The sequence below is a fragment of the Ranitomeya variabilis genome, chromosome 1, assembly GCF_051348905.1.
Source record: "Ranitomeya variabilis isolate aRanVar5 chromosome 1, aRanVar5.hap1, whole genome shotgun sequence".
Lineage (NCBI taxonomy): Eukaryota > Metazoa > Chordata > Amphibia > Anura > Dendrobatidae > Ranitomeya > Ranitomeya variabilis.
In genome coordinates, this window is record NC_135232.1 from 1026546498 (window position 1) to 1026566645 (window position 20148).

General features: G+C 47.1%; 2 protein-coding genes across 9 annotated transcripts in view; one reads left to right on the forward strand and one right to left on the reverse strand.

Annotated features, from left to right (window-relative positions):
• Positions 1 to 955, forward strand: part of SNX25 (sorting nexin 25) — a 285932-nt gene extending 284977 nt beyond the window's left edge. For all 4 annotated transcript variants that reach the window (XM_077279603.1, XM_077279604.1, XM_077279606.1 and 1 more), the window contains one exon: positions 335 to 955. In XM_077279603.1, coding sequence (XP_077135718.1) covers positions 335 to 430 — 96 coding nt within the window. In that variant the 3' untranslated portion in view covers positions 431 to 955. The remainder of the gene's footprint in view (positions 1 to 334) is intronic.
• LRP2BP (LRP2 binding protein) overlaps positions 904 to 20148 on the reverse strand; it is a 52201-nt gene continuing 32956 nt past the window's right edge. For all 5 annotated transcript variants that reach the window (XM_077279612.1, XM_077279608.1, XM_077279611.1 and 2 more), the window contains 5 exons: positions 13094 to 13239; positions 12914 to 13019; positions 10882 to 11105; positions 3560 to 3725; positions 904 to 1244 (listed from right to left, as the gene is read on the reverse strand). In XM_077279612.1, the coding sequence (XP_077135727.1) occupies positions 1179 to 1244; positions 3560 to 3725; positions 10882 to 11105; positions 12914 to 13019; positions 13094 to 13239 (708 nt within the window). In that variant the 3' untranslated portion in view covers positions 904 to 1178. The remainder of the gene's footprint in view (positions 1245 to 3559; positions 3726 to 10881; positions 11106 to 12913; positions 13020 to 13093; positions 13240 to 20148) is intronic.

Genomic DNA, 20148 nt, shown 5'->3' on the forward strand with positions numbered 1-20148 from the left:
GGGGGTCTGACCTCTGGGATCGTCAGTGGTCCCGAGAACGGGAATTACAGCCCCATATTGAATGGAGTAGAAGTTCCCATGATTCATCAATTCACTGTCATTGGGACTGCAGGAAATAGGAAACCATGCTCCCCGTCTCCGACAGTCCCATAGCCAGTGAGTGCGGCACAGTCATGCAAGCCCCTCATGTGCAGGTTACTGATGCTTTGTGTGGGATCAGATCCCCACCAATACAACATTAGCCAGCAGACAGATATTTATTTAACCCTCTTAATGCCATATTGTTGCTGTGTGCATCCCATGACTAATAACCTTTCTGTATGTCTCCGCCCAGGTATTGCTCGAGGTGCTTCTAGTCGAGCTGTGTCCAGAATTAAGGACTCATTTAGAGCAGCTGAAAGCAGGACCAGCGTGTGACGGCACAAAGTGACCACTACTTCTAATGTCTGTGACCCCACAGACATGCTAATTACTTTCCTCTTTTCCGCAGAGGGCCGACTGAGGACTACTACTTCTCCCGTGTCTTTATTTTTTATTTTATGTGATATGTACAGACAGAGGAGGCTGTTACTATAGTCATTGTAGAGGATAATGCTGCGTTGATATCGGTTTTATTTCAGAAATGTTATTTGGTTACTGTTCTCTCTAGAATGAGCCCCGCACTCTGTAAGTAATGGGGGCATTCACCGGTTCAGCAGCACGATGGGTGCTGGACGTGCGCTGCGTTCAGACAGTTATGTAAGATAGTGGTGAGACAAAACTGAATGTTGTACAGATCATTTCCTCATTGAGGATCTTGAACATTCCTTTATTATTTCCGGTGTATTGAAGAATGTTTTGTGCAATACTTTATGTAATGTAATTGTGAATATTTTATTCTTGATTGCTTTTATTTTTACCAAAGACTGCCCATTATTTAACTATTTGTAAGCAATAAACAAAAAAATGAACTCCTTTCTGTCTCCCGCTACGTTGACGACTGCAATTAACTGTAGACAGGAAGGTGGAAAACTTTTTCATCTGGTGCATTTAATAATAATCAGATTTCACATTGACAAATCATCGTAGCTGGACACAAGATGGAGACGGAGCAGTCAGATTTGGGGTGCGGGCGCTGTAAGTACCGTGTGACTGTATCCATGGGATGTGGGTGAGTGATGGGGTGAAGCGACCGCCTGCTACACCTTTCCGTATATTACATCACACTGGAGATCGCTCGTCACATCTGCATCCATGCAAAAAGCCTGAAAAATAGAATATCTTATGAATTACATGTTATATAGCTGAAGATGAGGACGGGTCATGGTGGTATGAGGATACCGCTGAACAGAACTCCTGAGTATGAGCTCGCCATCTCCGCTACCTACACACATTCCCATAGGACTATTCATAAATCACTGATCCATTGTCCAGATGACTAAGGCGCCATTCTCACTGAACTCCTGAGGTTTTCGACAGAAAGAAGGGCCTAGGGTGCAGCATTGTTCATGCTCTGAAGAACCACAGAAACATGAAGAATCAAATGATCCCCATCAGTTTCTACAAGAGGACGGACCATGGGCACCAGAGCCAAAAAGTCATCCTAGATGCATAATACAGACCAAATTGTGAGGACAATAAATGGCTTTGGGGGGATACATATTAACAAATTGGGGAGAACCCCCAAAAAATTCCAGTAGACATTTAAAAATACTGAGGGAATTAAAATGTCTAATATGTCATCCCCTGATGACGCCGCACATGTGGTGAACGTGTTTGGAGACCAGTGCTTTAATCTTGTTTGTCCCATTCTGCCAATAAGTGTTGGAACCCCAGGGTGTCATGCAACGCATATTCATAAATCTAATTATAAGGATTTATTCAATTAAGAGGCAGATTAGGAATGGTTTGTAGACTTTTTCATACCCTCTGTTTTTTTTAAATGTCTACTCATTAAAAGTACATTTTTATGGTTTAATAGAGGGGGATTTTGGGGGAGTTCTCCCCAAAATGTTAATAGATGCATAATAAAGCTATGTGCACACAGAGCTTTTTTTTTTTTTTTTTTATAAGGTATTGGCGTACAAACTGAGTGGAAACTCTGCAAAGCCTCCTGAAAAACTTCGTGTTTCTGCTCTGAAAACTCTGCAAAAGACTGAGTGCACGCACCCTAACAGTTTACTGCTCTTTATCTTTGTAGATTTCTTATGTTCTTTACTTCTGTTCTATTTCAGCCTTATTCTCCGACCTCGCTACCCTGAGACCATTCATTAGACACAACCACAGTGGCTGTTACTACACGCGGTAACTAGTTGCTTTGTGCAGTGATTTGCAAGTTTCTTAGGCGGGGGTCACACTAGGGTATAACATCTGATGCGAGACCATCGGGTGCGATATACTAATGACACTTTGCTCCAGTTCTGCGAGTGTGATCCGAGTGTCAGTGCTCTGTGCCCCGAACCTCTCGCATGTGAGAATCGCAACACAGGTGTGGAGGAGACGGAGAAAGTAATTTCTCCATCTCCTCCATTGCCAGCGCTCAGGTAACATTAGAGTGCAGTCCTGTGTTTCACACGCACACATAGTCTTGTATGGGTGTGCGCAATCCCATTCTTGGAGGCCATCTCAGCGTGCTACGATTGTTCTCAAATGCTGAATTGGTATGAGAAAATAATAACAGATGTGAGTTGCCCCATAGGATAACACTGGGCTGAGTATAATCTGATTTGTCGGATTGCACTCATCCGATGTATTCGCTCGTGCGAGCGTTTCCTTACTAATACTCAAATGGGGGAAAAAACCTTTTGATATTTGAACCCTTAGGCCGGGATCACACATACGCGAGATACGGCCGAGTCTCGCAGGTGAAAACCCAGCTCTGGCGCCGGCACTCCGGAGCGGAGCGTACAGCTCCATGTATTGCTGTGCGGCCGCACGCTCCGCTCGGGAGTGCCGGTGCCAGAGCTGGGTTTTCACCTGCGAGACTCGGCCGTATCTCGCGTATGTGTGATCCCGGCCTTAGGCCTTGTTCAGACGGTATGTATACAGACTGCAATGCACGGACTGACTGTAAGTGTCCCGGCCAGAACTCGGTCTCATGCCCATGGGGCTGTAAGGTCGGGTTATGTGACCCGTGCTCAATTGATGCATTGTAGTCCATATACAGACCATGAAATCCGGCCTTCTGAATCCGGCCATAAGCTGAACTTACAAAAGTGTTCTAAAAAAAATAAATTAATTTGGTGTGTTCTCCAGCCACAAGAGACAACTTCCTACTTTTAGGCTGTGATCAGACAGTTTTTTGAGGCTGACAAATCTGCCAAGTTTTTCAAGTCAAAACAACATCCGGAAACTGGTTTCAGCACAGGCTTTTTTTTTTTTTTTTTTTTTAAGTGTTATTTTTGCAATCATAGAATGAGTTTCCTAGTGTTTTTGAAGTGGTAATAAAAACCTGTGTGAACACAGCCTTACATGGCTTTTGGGAGTTCACATGCACAGCATGAATCTTGTTAGTATACACAATGTTTACGGTTATACATTTTTGTATATTTGGTATTTGTTAACCTCCATATTTGCTCACCTTTCTGTAGTGCCGTTTTGCCAGAGTTGTGTCTTGTTTAATGCCCAAACCAAGATGGAGACATCTAGCGAGGTAGAAGTTGGCCATAGCAATGCCTTTGGCCGTGTACACAGGAAGACAACCTTCTGAATTTACTAATAAGTCAATGTCGTCATATTGTAGAATTCTATGAAAAGTGAATAAATCCTATGAAGGTGAAATTCATATTAACACAAGCGCTATATATCCTCATTATATGTTGTGTCTGCTGAGCAGTCTATGGAATAGAGGTTGTAAAAAACTGATAAATATTGAGACTATGTAAACATAAAAAAAAATTGGAGGATATTTAGTTGTAATATATATATATATTTTTTTTTAATTAGACCTTTTGACTTTTCGGATCCGTCGTAATAGTTTCCAGTGGACTGAGAAAACGTCCAGTGGAACTTTTTTTGTCCGGCGAAAAAAGCGTACAGTGACTGAGTCAGGCAAAAACGTGTGAAACGGAGATTTGAAACGATGAATCCGGTTTTCCAAGTATTTTCTATTGAAATCATGCACATTTTCCGTTCTAGGCCTCTCTCTCTCTCATCCATGTTAAAAATAGAAAACTGGATCAGGCAGAAAAACAGATCCGTTGAATCAGTTTTTTCACTATTTGCAACGGATCCATTTTTTGGAACATTAGCTGGATTCTGTAGCCTTAGGCTACTTTCACACATCAGGTTTTTTGCATTAGGCGCAATCCGGCAAATGTTGGAAAAACCGGATCAGGTGCAGATTGTGAAAAACTGATGTGACGGATCCGTTCAGGCTCGGACTGGCCCACCGGAGAACCGGAGGATCCTCCGGTGGGCCCAGGCACTGACACCTCCTGCTGGCAGGGCCCCCACTGCTCCAGGGGCCCCCACTGCTCCGGGGCCCCCCCGGCCGCCCCCCACCCACCCTCCCTCCTTGAAGACGATACTCACCCTGCTCCAGCGATGGTCTCGGCATCTGCTCTGCACCTTCTTCCTGCTTGTGCGGTCACGTGGTACCGCTTCATTAAGGTCATGAATATGCGCATATTCATGACTTTAATCAGTATCACATGACCGCACAAGCAGGAAGAAGATGCAGTGCAGAGCAGACGCCGAGACCATCGCTGGAGCAGGGTGAGTATCGTCTTCTAGGAGGGTGGGTGGCGGCCGGGGGGGGCCCCCGGAGCAGTGGGGGCCCCTGGAGCAGTGGGGGACACTGGGGGGGCAGAATGCTGGAGACACACTGGGGCAGAATGCTGGAGACACACTGGGGCAGAATGCTGGAGACACACTGGGGCAGAATGCTGGAGACACACTGGGGCAGAATGCTGGAGACACACTGGGGCAGAATGCTGGAGACACACTGGGGCAGAATGCTGGAGACACACTGGGGCAGAATGCTGGAGACACACTGGGGCAGAATGCTGGAGACACACTGGGGCAGAATGCTGGGGCAGAATGCTGGAGACACACTGGGGCAGATTGCTGGACACACACTGGGGCAGAATGCTGGAGACACACTGGGGCAGAATGCTGGAGACACACTGGGGCAGAATGCTGGAGACACACTGGGGCAGAATGCTGGAGACACACTGGGGCAGATTGCTGGAGACACACTGGGGCAGAATGCTGGAGACACACTGGGGCAGAATGCTGGAGACACACTGGGGCAGAATGCTGGAGACACACTGGGGCAGAATGCTGGAGACACACTGGGGCAGAATGCTGGAGACACACTGGGGCAGAATGCTGGAGACAAACTGGGGCAGAATGCTGGAGACACACTGGGGCAGAATGCTGGAGACACACTGGGGCAGAATGCTGGAGACACACTGGGGCAGAATGCTGGAGACACACTGGGGCAGAATGCTGGAGACACACTGGGGCAGAATGCTGGAGACACACTGGGGCAGAATGCTGGAGACACACTGGGGCACAATGCTGGACACACACTGGGGCAGAATGCTGGAGACACACTGGGGCACAATGCTGGAGACACACTGGGGCACAATGCTGGAGACACACTGGGGCACAATGCTGGAGACACACTGGGGCACAATGCTGGACACACACTGGGGCAGATTGCTGGAGACACACTGGGGCACAATGCTGGACACACACTGGGGCAGAATGCTGGAGACACACTGGGGCAGAATGCTGGACACACTGGGGCAGATTGCTGGAGACACACTGGGGCAGAATGCTGGAGACACACTGGGGCAGAATGCTGGAGACACACTGGGGCAGAATGCTGGAGACACACTGGGGCAGAATGCTGGAGACACACTGGGGCAGAACGCTGGAGACACACTGGGGCAGAACGCTGGAGACACACTGGGGCAGAACGCTGGAGACACACTGGGGCAGAACGCTGGAGACACACTGGGGCAGAACGCTGGAGACACACTGGGGCAGAACGCTGGAGACACACTGGGGCAGAACGCTGGAGACACACTGGGGCAGAACGCTGGAGACACACTGGGGCAGAACGCTGGAGACACACTGGGGGCAGAACGCTGGACAGACTGGGGGCAGAACGCTGGACAGACTGGGGGCAGAACGCTGGACACACTGGGGGCAGAACGCTGGACACACTGGGGGGCAGAACGCTGGACATACTGGGGCAGATTGTTGGACACACTGGGGGTAATATGCTGGACACACTGGGGCAGATTGCTGGACACACTGGGGGCAATACTGGACACACTGGGGCAATATGCTTGACACACTGGGGCAGATTGCCGGACATACTGGGGCAGATTCCTGGACACACTGTCTGGGGGCAATGCTGGACATACTGGGACAGATTGCTGGACACTGGGGCAGATTGCCGGACATACTGGGGCAGATTGCTGGACACACTGTCTGGGGGCAATGCTGGACACACTGGGGCAGATTGCTGGACACTGGGGCAATATGCTGGACATACTGGGGCAGGTTGCTGGACACACTGGGGGTAATATGCTGGACACACTGGGGTAGATTGCTGGACACACTGGGGGCAGGACTGGAGGCATGGGCAGAATGTAGATACAGGGCATGATTGGAGACACGGGGCAGAATGAAAGACATGGGGCAGGATTGGATCATGGGGCAGGATGGATACGATGGAGACAGATGGGGCAGGATGGGGAGATCATATGGGGTAGAATGGATACTCATGAGGGCAGGATGCGAGAACATATGGCTGGAGCCAGGAATGAGATAAACGGGGCCAGGGTGGGGAATATTATTACCATAGGGGCTAATTAAGGGATATTATTACTGCAGTGATGTATTTATTTTATTTTTTGAGTATACTGTTTTAATTGGGGGGGCGGTCCTGTTACTGTGTAGAGTGACACTATGTCGCCTTTTTTTCTTCATGTGGTGTAATGTAGAAGTTGTGAAAAATTAAGTAATGTGTTCTGCAAGCGGAGCTCGAGATAACTGTGTTATTTCCTGCAGAAATGAGTCCTGGCTGGAAGAAATGATGGCGGTCTGTGCTGGATGAAAGATGAAGGACTTCACTTAGAGACGTCACTGGTGAGTCAGTGTTACCTATACACTGACACTATACACTGTATACTATATACAGAGCTCCTGTGTATAATGTCACCAGTGATCACTGTATTACCTATACATTATATACAGAGCTCCTGTGTATAATACCACCAGTGATCTCTGTATTACCTCTACACAGACACTGCATACTAAGTACAGATCTCCTGTGTATAATGTCACTTAGGCTGCCGTCACACATTCAGTATTTGGTCAGTATTTTACATCAGTATTTGTAATCACACGTAATTGCTCTATGTTTTTACAAAGACGAATCCCTTCAAAACGAAGGGTATATGTACCACCCAGCAAAACTTCCACATATAGTGGGATCTATTCAATAAAGCGATCTCCACTATGGTACTAATATAAAATAAATTTTATTGAACATAATGTTAAAAACACAAATAGGATAAAATTACTACATGTAAGAAAGGTACACAATCCAATAAAAGGGACTATACTGCCATGGGAGATTGCAAGATGGCTCAGGCTGAATGCAGTATATATACAATGAGAAATACCTATGCTATGATATGAGAGTCCATGGATGGAAAGCTGCCTCTATCAACGATACCTAGCTTAATAATATGGTGTCCTAAATCAGACCCCTCAAAAATACATGGCATATGCTAGAGGGACGCCGGGGTCATTGCAGCAGGCGAACAGTAAGGTAATATCCTTTTACTACCTCTAGCATATGCCATGTATTTTTGAGGGGTCTGATTTAGGACACCATATTATTAAGCTAGGTATCGTTGATAGAGGCAGCTTTCCATCCATGGACTCTCATATCATAGCATAGGTATTTCTCATTGTATATATACTGCATTCAGCCTGAGCCATCTTGCAATCTCCCATGGCAGTATAGTCCCTTTTATTGGATTGTGTACCTTTCTTACATGTAGTAATTTTATCCTATTTGTGTTTTTAACATTATGTTCAATAAAATGTATTTTATATTAGTACCATAGCGGAGATCGCTTTATTGCATAGATCCCACTATATGTGGAAATCAGTATTTGTAAGCCAAAACCAGGAGTGGGTGATAAATGCAGAAGTGGTGCATATGTTTCTATTATACTTTTCCTCTAATTGTTCCACTCCTGGTTTTGGCTTACAAATACTGATGTAAAATACTGACCAAATACTGCTAGTGTGACAGCAGCCTTATGGTGATAGTATTGTGTTTTTTTTTGTTTTTTTTTATTTCTGATCAGTATTGTAGTATTCAGTCACTATGTGGTGGTAATATGTGGTCTGGAAATGGTGTTGTGGTATTTGTCCCTTGTATGTGCTATTTGGTCACCAAGTGGTGGTAATATGTGGTGTTGACACGGTGCGGTGGTATTTGTCCCTTGTATGTAGTATTATTCGGTCACTATGTGGTCTGGTCATGGTGTGGTGGTATTTCTTCCTGTATGTGGTAATATTGGTCTTGGTATAGTGGATTGTGTTGTGTATGGCGGTCATTTGTTCTCTCTGATATTAATTAGGAGAAGATTCTTTATTTCCATTAGAGTTTTAATGCTTTGTACACAGCGGCGGAGATGCACTTACAGGGGTTTCCTGTGGAAAAAAGTAATCACCTCTCCACAGGGTAAGTGATAACATATTGATTGGTGGGGGTCTGACTGCTTGGACCCACTCAGCAAAATGTGGAACTTTTTATCCCCATTAGACTGGAGTGGCATGTCCGACTAGATCACTGATCCATTCATTCCCTCAGTGGCTGCACTTGTTTTTTTCTGGAAGCCCCAAAGAGAATGAATGGAGCTGCGGTCAGAAATCCCACCTGCCGCTGCATTTTAAAATAGTGATAAAAGTGTCCTGTCAGGGATAAAACTTCCCCAGTTTCTAATGGTCGGATCTAAGCGATCACCAATCCTGTGGAGCCCATGGATCAGTGATAACTTGTTTTACCAAGAACCCCATTAATGTAAACTACCGTAATTATACATCCCAGTTATTGGGGCACACGGTAGATGTGCAGCAGCCGCCGCTGTTTTACAGCCGATGCTCCACTATAATGACAGATATTTGCATATAGCTGTAGGGTGGGCCCCTAGAGTCCATTCCTCTGGTGGGCCCCAGACGCCCCAGTCCGACGCTGGATCCGTTTTTTTGACGGATCTGGCTAGCATATCTAGATTATTGGATAAAAAAAACAATTGGAGCATGCTCAGTTTAAAAAAAACCGGAATCCGGAGCCGGAATTTGTTATTTTCCGGATCCGGCACCTTTCGGCTCCCATAGGCTTCCATTCTAGCAAACAGCTGGAAGCACCGGATCCGTCGGAAGGACTTTTTCGCCGGAGACAAAAAAAAGTTGCTATGGCAAAAACCGGACGAAACGCAATGTCATCCGGCACTAATACAAGCCTATGGGGAAAAAAACGGATCCAGCGGCAACATTCGCCTGATCCGGTTTTTTTAAATTTAGCCAGACAGCGAAAACCTGATATGTGAAAGTAGCCTTATGATGACAGACATTGCTCTCCTGCTCCACAGACCAGTAGTTAGCTCACATAACACTACTGCACTGGTTTTAAAAGGGTTTTTTTTTCTACAGATGCTGTAAGACTGCATCTCCCCACTAGGCGGCGCCCATCTCTCCAGCCTTTGTGAATGATAATGCCTCTAAACGCAGCCTCCGTTCTCCAGTCATCGGTATGGCCAAGTTCACACTACAATATAAAACAAATTGTCCAGATTTAAACAGAAAAAGATGATTTTTCATCTGTTCTGTCTTCCATGTGCCATTTGTTTCTATTTTTCAGTAGTTAATAAAATTCACAGGAACAAACACCATTTCCAGTGTTAAGAATTGCCCTGTGTCCATACAGCAGATGCCTTATGAATTAGATTTTTTCTTTTTACGGCCCTATAGACTTGAATAGGTGAGTCTCATCTGAAATACGGAGACACGAGTGCAGGCTGTGTTTTTTTTTGTTTTGTTTTTCACAGACATTCGGTCAGTATGAAGAACCTGACATGTGAGCCGCCCTAGTGACATTTGGTGCGAGTGCTGTCTGGTTTCGTATAAATCGGATGTCTGATCAGATGGCACGCGGCACACTGACCCGCGGCATTCATTAGGGCTGCTCAAATGAACGGGGTTTTTTTTTTTCTCAGTCCGACTTTGTGCAAGAAAAACAAATTGTAGCACGCACTGCTTTCTCATACATTCAGTATGGGTGCGTAAAAAAAAAATTGATCTCACAGGGTGCATCAGAGTGGCGCCTGATTTTTTTTTTTTTTTTTTAATGGAAATATTTTATTTTAAACTTGTGAACTTGTACGTCCATTTTTTTTTTCCAGCAGCACAGCTGACAAGGGCCAATACAAGTCTATGGGTCTGTGAAGAACTCATACAGCACACGGATGGCTCCGGTTTATAGAACGTGTTTAACACTGCAAAGTATAGGGGAAGCTTTGTCATTTATTTTTCTATCCATCTGTGAAAGACGCGGATGACAGAGTTATCAGTTTTTCACATCCATGTTTCATACATGTGTGAAGTGGTCCCTGACGAGTTCGGCACGTATCTACGATAAGATGGCGGTAGAGCAATTTTATGTGAATGGCTGCTAACTAACGGCCATTACTGAAGAAACCAGGAATTGGGCCCTGCACCAAGCATAAGGTGCCGAGTATTTGGGGTGCAGTGAATAATCTGCACAGGACCAACAGGACAGTAACTGAATGAGAAGGCCTGTACACACGGCTGTGGTGGGGACGTGCGATGTGAGGCGAGTCTGCGCCAGGCACGAGCTCTTACTTCTGGGCCTGCTGGGCTGCCATTGTGTACAGCTTCCTGTCATAGTAGTGACGGACCAGATGGCCTCGTGCGTACACATCTCCACGTTCTGCCGCTTCCTTCAGACACTCCAGTGCAGACTGCAGATTCCTCCGTATCCCCAGGCCGTGCAGATACATCACACCGAGCGCTCCCTGCGACTCCACACTGCCATTACCACAGGCTTCTGAATGCCAGAAGAAAGCCTGGAAAATGCTAAACATTGTATCTAATAGTACAAAGGAAAGACTGAGCAGTTACATCCATATTATTCTAATTACTGAGGGGGCCTAGGGTCTGTCTGACCTCCGCGTTCATCTGCGAATGTGTCCGCTGCGCTGGGGCCTGTGGTGCGCCCTGTCTTTGTCAGTGTCATTACCTGTGTCCCACAGACTGCAAACCTAGCACAACATGTAAGCAAGGTGTCACTCGGTGGGGATATACGCCGTCCCTATAGGGGCTCAGTCAGCTCAGAATGACTGTTCAAACCAAGTCCAGGCACTCAATGCTTCTCTGGGCCTATCATTTCCCTCTTTCTCCACCCCCCTCTTTGACTGACAGATCTGGTTTCATAGAGCCAGAGAAAGATGGAAACTAAGGCTACTTTCACACTAGCGTCGGGAACAACCCGTCGCTGTGCGTCGGGCCGACGTTCCCGACGCTAGCGTTGTCTCCGCCGCACAACGGGGGCAGCGGATGCATTTTTCCCACGCATCCGCTGCCCCATTGTGAGGTGCGGGGAGGTGGGGGCGGAGTTCCGGCCGCGCATGCGCGGTCGGAAAAAGCGGACCGTCGGGAGCAAAAAACGTTACATGTAACGTTTTTTTCTCCTGACGGTCCGCTACCACACGCCCAAGCGTCGCAAAACGGACGCGATGTTTGGCAATGCGTCGCTAATGTTAGTCTATGACGAAAAAACGTATCCAGCAAGAACTTTTGCTGGATGCGTATTTTCGGCAAAACGACGCATTTGCGACGTATTGCAGTCAACGCTAGTGTGAAAGTAGCCTAAGCAGGTGTGAAGGTGCACTAAGTGTTTGGCCGCTCCAACAAAGGGTGCCCCGAGAGCCTGCGCTTGGTTTGAACCGTCATTATGTGATGACAGAAAGAGTTGAGCGGATTTGGTCGCCGAATTTGAAATTGCCATATTCATGCCATATTGGTACCCTGTTTGTGCCAAATTTATGTTTGATGACCGGTTCCGAACATATTCGGTAAATTCTACTCCCATTGACTCCAATAATGTTCGGCTGTGTTCGAATATTGCAAAAACAATATTTGCTGTCGATCGTATTCAGAACCGAATCCAGACAAATTTGCTCAACTCTAATGCCAGAGTCCCTTTAAAATGAAGAGCTTTTCATCTTTTTTTTTTGCCCCATATAAGTGCTGCTCTTGACCAGATGTTGTGCAGAGAACTTTCCCTTTAAGTGAATGCGGTTGCAGTTCCTGAGCTTTTCAGAGGAGTCCTGTTAAGGAAGCTGTCGTGTGATATGGTGTCTGATCTGCAGGCTGGATGTTATAAAGCAGGAGGAGCTGATCAGATTGATGTGTATTTCTACTAAAAAAATGTCAGTAACACTTGCATTTTACTCATTGGAATCACTGGTGTTTGTATGCCTATGAGTCCAGTGGGCGGTCCTACTCAGTGATTGACAGTCTCCCCTGTATGACTATGCAGAGATAGCTGTCAATCACTGAGTACGACAGCCCACTGGACTCCTGATTACAAGCACCAGGGATGAGTGAATCCAATCCTTCTGCTCCGCTTCTCCCTCTGTACCATGCTGTCCACAGATGGGACAGCACGTGCAACGTCACAGATTCACTTTAAGCAAAAGAAAAACTGAAGAGGTGCTAATTCTGCAGTCATAATGGAGGCAGGGTCAAGAGATGAGACCCCCACTGTAAAGCAGCAGTGCCATGGAAGCGCTGCACAGGCGCAGTACCGCACGCTCCAGATTTACAGGCCGGGACAATACTTTGGTTACACAGATGGAATAATGTGAATAACCTTTTGCAGATCCTTGTTGGGAGGTCGGGAGTAGAACAGTCCGAGGACGGTCTGGGCTTTCACACTGGCTTTGGGGTTTCCATTATCTGCCGCTATCAGCCACCACCTACAGAGAAGGGAAACATAAATGAGAAATCTGGAGACTGGCTGCTCAGCAATGGCCTCGAGAACGAGAATTACCTCTCTGCTTCTTGGTCAGAGTGACGCATCCCGCAGCCTTCATAAGACGCTCGCCCTAGATTGTACGCAGCCGCGTATTTCAGGTGTTTCGCTCCTCGGTGGCTGCTGGAGCTGAGAATCCTCCTCATGTGCTCCACTCCTCTCCTCTGGAAGAGAAGCAGGACGCAGGCTGATACCAGTACCCTGGTGTATAAGGCTCATGGGCCTTATCTATGGGGCAATCCCAATCATTGCCCAGCCATCGAACAACAAATGATCATTCACTACTCTGTCTCTGATTGCACCTTGTATGCACACACAAAACTTGCATAAATCAGGGAAGTCCTAATGACAACAATGTCAAAATGATGGGAGGAAAGGGGAAATTGAGCAGTGTCATTTGCTTGTCGTTACCAAATAGAATGACATTAATTTTAGCCAAAAATTAATTACGCAAATTGTCTCTTCAGAGAGAGTGCCACCTATTGGAAGGTAGCAATCCTACAAGTCAATGTTGACCCTTTAACGAGCCTTGTCACATGACTTAGGATGATAACAGCCAAACCAGAGTCTCAATTTGCACACTGTTTCGGGGTACTGCCCCTCCGTCAGTGCAAAGTGGAGATCTGGTTTGGCTGTGTGAGAGGCGTCCAACCGTTATCCAAGAAGTATTGTCTCTCCTTGCGGAGATCGACATGCTAAGCATGCCGAGATGAGGAGACTTAAAGCCGCAATGCTCCTCTGGGTAATATGCTAATTATGCAAATTGTCTCTTCAGAGAGGAAGAGAGCTAGAACCCAGAGGAGCACTGTGGCTTTAAAGTCTCCTCATCTCGGAATGCTTAGCATGTCCATCTACCTTCCTTCCTCTCTGAAGAGACAATTTGCATAATTAGCATATTACCCAGAGGAGCATTGCGGCTTTAAGTCTCCTCATCTCGGCATGCTTAGCATGTCGACCTCCACAAGGAGAAACGAGCCAAAAATTAAGAAATTGCTCTTAAAATATATATAGTCAAATGTATCTTAAAGCACCACTCCAGTTGGTTTTCTTTTTTATTTCAGCGCTGGAGTGGTGCCACTAATCTAAGTTGCCAGCACCTAGTCTTATACTTACCAGCCGCAATCTTCAGTTCTTTCCAGCGCCGCTCTAATCCTGCGTCACCATCTTGTGACTGCAACTTCTGACTCCGCAGTAACGATCATAAGCTGTCAGTGTAAGTCTATGAGAGACTAGTTCTGGCTCATAGACTTACACTGAGAAATATAAGACTAGGGTCTGGAAACTTACATTAGTGGCACCATTCCAGCAGTAAAATATAAAAGATGCTGGAGTGGTGCTTTTATTCATTTTGACTTTTCTTCAGGGAGAATATTTGGTAATCCGGAACCTACAAGTTACTTTAATGCTAGGTTAAAAGGATTTCACCTTCGCCTCATTGAGGGACACAGGACCATGAGTGCATTCTGCTGCCACTAGGAGGCTGACACTAAGTGAATACAAAAAAAAGTTAGCTCCTCTTCTGCAGTTGACACCTACTACTGGGTCCAGCCCGTACCAGTTCATGCTTAGTGTCTGTAGGAGGCACATGGGTCTGGTATTCAGACCATAATTTTTTATTTTTACTTTTAACCTTTTACTTGGATTTTTTTCAACAAGGATTACAGGGGCGACTGTTCCCTTCAGGGTTCAGATCTCCCCAAACGAACAACAGGCGGGAACATCGAGTGTCGCCTCCACGTACCCCCTCCTGCACCGACTGAAGATATGCCTGAGCTGGTTTAGGGGCGACGGGTCCCTTCAGGGCTCCACTCTCCCCACACCATCAACAGACGGGAGCATGGAGTGTCGCCTCCATGTACCTCCTTCTGCATCCAGGCCTAATTCTGCTGGACCATAGCCCTGTTCCATCCTACGGTAATGAAACCCTAGGATACAGAGGCACAGCTGTCGTCCGTGTGGCCCCACTGCATCACCACTGTTTGAACAGCGGCGATGGAAGGAGGCGGATGGTCCCTCTCCACCCCCCTACCAAACATATGGTGGCTAGAGTATTCCTGCACCGTCCTCTGCAGCACCTGACCTGCAGGCAGAGCAGTCCGGCTCTGCACATCATCCCAAGGGCCTTTCCGGATCATGGTATAAGTGCCCAGGTCAGGTCCAACAGTGTTTGGGGCTCCTGAGTGGCACCGCATTCTTTCGGACGGTCCATTCGGCCACTGCTAGGCCGCAATTTGAAAACTCTGCCCCCTATGCACATGTCACCCGGCGGCCCCCTTCCCTTGGCGCTTCTCGTAGTGCGAGACTTCCCTACCAGGAAGTCTCGGTGGCCATATCTGGGGACGGTTTTTGAGCGGAAGGTGAGATGTGTACTGTGGCACCCGACACTGTGTGTATGGTCCCAGAATACATGGACTCCAACAGAGCTATGCACTTATTCAGACGACTGCATAGGAGGACCTCGCTGCCTTCCTACCTAAGTAGGTGGTTGCCTGCCTTTGTTTCATCTGGTCTGGCTCTCCGACATGCATGACGAAGGGGTCTGGAACCTGGTGTCTTCTGGTCTCCGATGCGGTTTTTTCCTTCTCGTCCCAGAAACGTTTCCAAGGGTGATACTCGAACCTGTCCATGGTCCCAAAAAAATGAGAGGTCAGTGCGGCCCATCCTGGACCTCAAACTTCTAGACAAGTTTTGGCAGGGTTCGGCTCTTCAGGATGGAGTCCCTCTGTTCTCTCATAGCCTATATGAAGAAGTAGGAGTTGTTAGCATCCAACCGACATCTGTCCCCATTTTTGCCTCTCACCAGAAGTTCCGGCGCTTCGCTGTTCGCGAGGAACACTTTCAGTTCACAGCCTTGCCCTTCGGTCTCGCCACCGCTTCGAGTGTTCACGAAGGTCATGGCGGCTGTCATGTGCATTCTGCACTCTAGGAGTATGGTTGTGTTGCCATACTTAGATGACCTAATCTGAGGACCGTCCTTCCAAACCTGCACGGAATGCGTGCGTTTCACTTTGGATACTCTTTCACGCCTGGGCTGATTGATACATTTAATAAAGACTTCCCCGCTTCCAGCTCAGTGGATATCCTTTTTAAGGATGATCCTGGACACCTCCCAAGGGTCGGTGATTCTCCCTCGAGACAAGATCTTAGCCCTTCAACAGGAAGCCCGGATACTTTGTTGTCCATCTCCTCATTCCATCCGATTTCCAGGGGAAATCCTTTCTCCCGGCCCAATGGCTGGTGGTAACTACCGACGCCAGTCTTCTTGGGGAGCAGTCCTTCGTCACCACACTGCCCAAAAACGCTGGTCAGCCCGGGAGTCGTGTCTCTTGATTAACGCCAGGAGATTCGGGTGATCTGGTTATCCCAACGCCAGGGCTGTGGCATACATCAATCATCAAGGGGGCACTCGCAGCAGGGAAGCAATGCGCAAGGTGTTCACATCCTCCCCTGGGCCGAGAGGAACTACTCAGTCATTTTAGCAGACCACATTCCGGGCATGGAAAACTGGGCGGCAGACTCCCTCAGCGGTACATGGTCTCACCTCGGGAGAGTGGGCACTTCATACGGAGGTCTTCCAGCAGATCTGTCATTGCTGGGGGACCCCGACCGAGGATCTGATCACTTCAAGATTAAACGCCAATTACCCGAGTACATAGTTTTGTCTCGGGATTCAGAAGTCATTGAAGCAGATGCACTGGTTCTTCCATAGCATCAGTTTCATCTTCCGTACGTGTTTCCCTCGCTTCCGTTACTTCTGAGGGTCATCAGGAAGATCAAAGCGGATTGGGTTCCAGTGATCCTAGTCGCTCCAGGTTGGCCACGCTGGTGACTACCAGATCGATTAGATCTGCTCTTCCAGGGCCTGATTTGTCACCAGAGCTCAGGGGCCCTGTGTTTACCGGCTTGGCTGTCGAATACTGGGTCCTAACCTAGGCTGGGTTCTCCCATCAGGTGGTTTCTATCATAATTAGCACCGGAAGCCTTCGTCAGTGCGCATCTATCACCACACCTGGAAAGCCTTTTTCGCAGGGTGCAGAGACCAGACGTCCTCCCCTCGTCTTCTCCATTCCTACCATTTTGGAGTTTCTCCAAGCTGGCCTGGAGTCAGGCCTGGCGCTTAGCTCCCTCAAAGGTCCGCTCTCAGCTTTATTGGTTTTATTTCAGCGCAGAATTTATTCCAATCTGCAAGTGAGGTCTCTCATTCAGGGGGTCTCTCACGTGGACCCCCCTACAGAATACCGTTGGACGCATGGGGACCTTAACCTGGTGCTTCTTTTTCGAACTGCTGCAGGATTTCTCGTTGACCTTCCTTTCTTGAAAAGTTGCTTTTCTTCTTGCGGTGATGTCAATCAATCAGATCTTGGAGCTAGCCGCCATGTCCTGTCGGGCCCCTTTCCTGATCTTCCACCAGGACAATGTGGTTCTCAAGCCGTCTCCGGCCTTCTTGCCCAAGGTGGTCTCTTCTTTCCACCTCAACAAGGTCATTGTTCTGCCCTCGTTTTGTCCGGTACATCGTATTGAGAGCGCTCTTCACACTCTAGATAGGGTGAGGGCTCTCAGAAGGTACATATTGCGGACGGCATCCTTCCGTAAGTCGGACGCCTTATTCGTACTCCCTGAGGGTCACAGCAAGGGCTGAGCCGCCTTGAAGTCCACTATAGCCAGGTGGTTTTGCTCAGCTATTCAGGAATCCTACCATGTCGGAGGTAAGCCTATCCCAGCAGGGATTAGGGCACGCTCCACTTAGTCGGTGGACGTTTTTTGGGCTGTTCGGCACCAGGTGTCAGCGGAACAGGTTTGCAAGGCTGCGACTTGGTCCAGTCTGCACAAATTCTCGAAGCACTTCAATATCCACGCTCAGGCTACCATGGATGCAGGTCTGGGCAGACTGTGTCTTCAACCAACAATAGCACCCCTCTAGTCTGTTGGTAAGTGGGGTTTGATCTGTTATGTCATTGTTTTCCCACCCAGAGACTGCTTTAGGTCGTCCCTTGGTCTTGTGTCCCCCAATGAGGCAAAGGAGAAACAGGGATTTTTGTGTACTCACCGCAAAAGCCTTTTCTCTGAGCCACTCATGGGGGGACACAGCACCCACCCTGTTGGCCTGATGGCTAAGTTTGTTCTTTGGTTTGACAAGTATCCGTATTTGATGGTTATGATTTCCTACTGCTTTGTCACTGAAATGGTTCGGCTGGAGCCAGTGGTAGGTGTATACTGCAGAGGAGGAGCAAACTTTTTTTGTATTCACTTAGTGTCAGCAGCATACACCCATGGTCCTGTGTCCCCCAATGAGTTGCTCGGAGAAAATAATTTTACGGTGAGTACACTAAAATCTCTGTTTTACTGTATTTGCAATGTAAATTCACATTTTAATAAAGGCAACCGTGACAAGGATTGATAATGAAGGTTTACATGCAGTTTTCTTCCCGCGAGGCGGATTTCTAGCAAATATTTGCAAAACTGCTTCACTACGCAATGACTCCAGCATTCAGATGGAAAAAGTGCTAGACATGGAGAATAGGAGGCAGCAGCTTATCTATTAGGTTCAATGCACCAGAAATTTGTGCCAAAAAACAAACAACTTTCCTGACTTTTACCGTATTTATAATGTGTTTTAGACACTTTTTATAACTTGACCAACTGGGGATGTGGTTTTGCGTAAAGGGGTGGTGGGGTTTATCAGAAAAGGGGCATGGATGGGACACAATGAGACAAAATTGTAGCGCACATTTTTGACACAAACTGTGCCAAATAATGGGTGGTGTAACATTAGACTAAACTATAAAGTTTTGTATTCCTTAGAAATAGGGTGTGGCCTCCTTTTCACTGGCAGTTCAGATATACTGTAGTTCCTCCAAAGCTGGGTGTCCAGTTGGGATCCTGTGACTCTGCCACTATTCACACAAGGTAGGTTTTAACATTAGAGAGTTTAGTTACTGTCCCAATTGGGTACACCTTGCCGCGGTGGGACAGCTTTATGCTTTTTTTTTTTCAAAAGCAGTGTTTACTAAGTACCATAGTACCCTATGTTAATTATTTAATGCACTTGCCTTTTTTACTTATTTATTTTCATTAGGGTATATGCACATATTGTTTTTTCTTTGGTTTTGTTTGTGACTATCTTAGGGTATGTGCACACGTTGCCGATTTGCCTGCGAATCCGCAGCAGTTTTCCATCAGGTTTACAGTACCATGTAAACCTATGGAAAACCAAATCCGCAGTGCCCATGGTACGGAAAATACCTGTATTTTCCGCAGCATGTCAATTCTTTGAGTGGATTCCACAGCGTTTTACATCTGTTCCTGTATAGGAATACGCAGGTGGTAAAACGCAGGTGAAATCCGCACAAAAAACGCTGGAAATCCGCACTGCGTTTTACCTGCGGATTTTTCAAAACTGGTGCGGAAAAATCCGCACACGAATCTGCAACGTGTGCACATAGCCTCAAAGTTAGTCTGATTTATCAAGCAGCGTGAGCCAAGGTGAGAAATGTGGCATATTGAAGACTGTAGAAGTTTGCAATGTCTAAGAACTACATCATATTGATAAATCTGCGCCATTCTCTTCTAGCTGCATTGTGTGCCAGTCACTAATCCGAACGAGGCAATAAGATGCACAAATCCATGTAAACCTCCTTATATACCAGGATCATCGATGGCTTTATGCAGAAATCTGATAAATGCTAAATATTTTATTAGAATATTTTTCATCTTTCAGACAAGATTTGCTTATTCATCTCGTGTGTTAAATAGTCAGTATATAAACCGAGGAACTGAGTGAAATGGTAAAATACTTTCGGGATCTGAAGATGATCTAGAGGCAGAAAACCTGAGTAATGATTCACAGCACAAAGCAGTGAGACGTATACTAGGCTGATAAAACAGTCAGAGCTCCGAAAATAACCCAAGATGTGTGAGTCACATGCTGAAGTCATGGGAGGTGGCCGAGGACATGACCCTGGGGGGACGAGGACCACTGCATCAGCCCCTGCATCTGCGGTGAGTAACCCCACATTAGGGTCCCTTTCCACTTGCGAGGAAAACGGACGCGTGCAATCCGATAAAAAATCGGA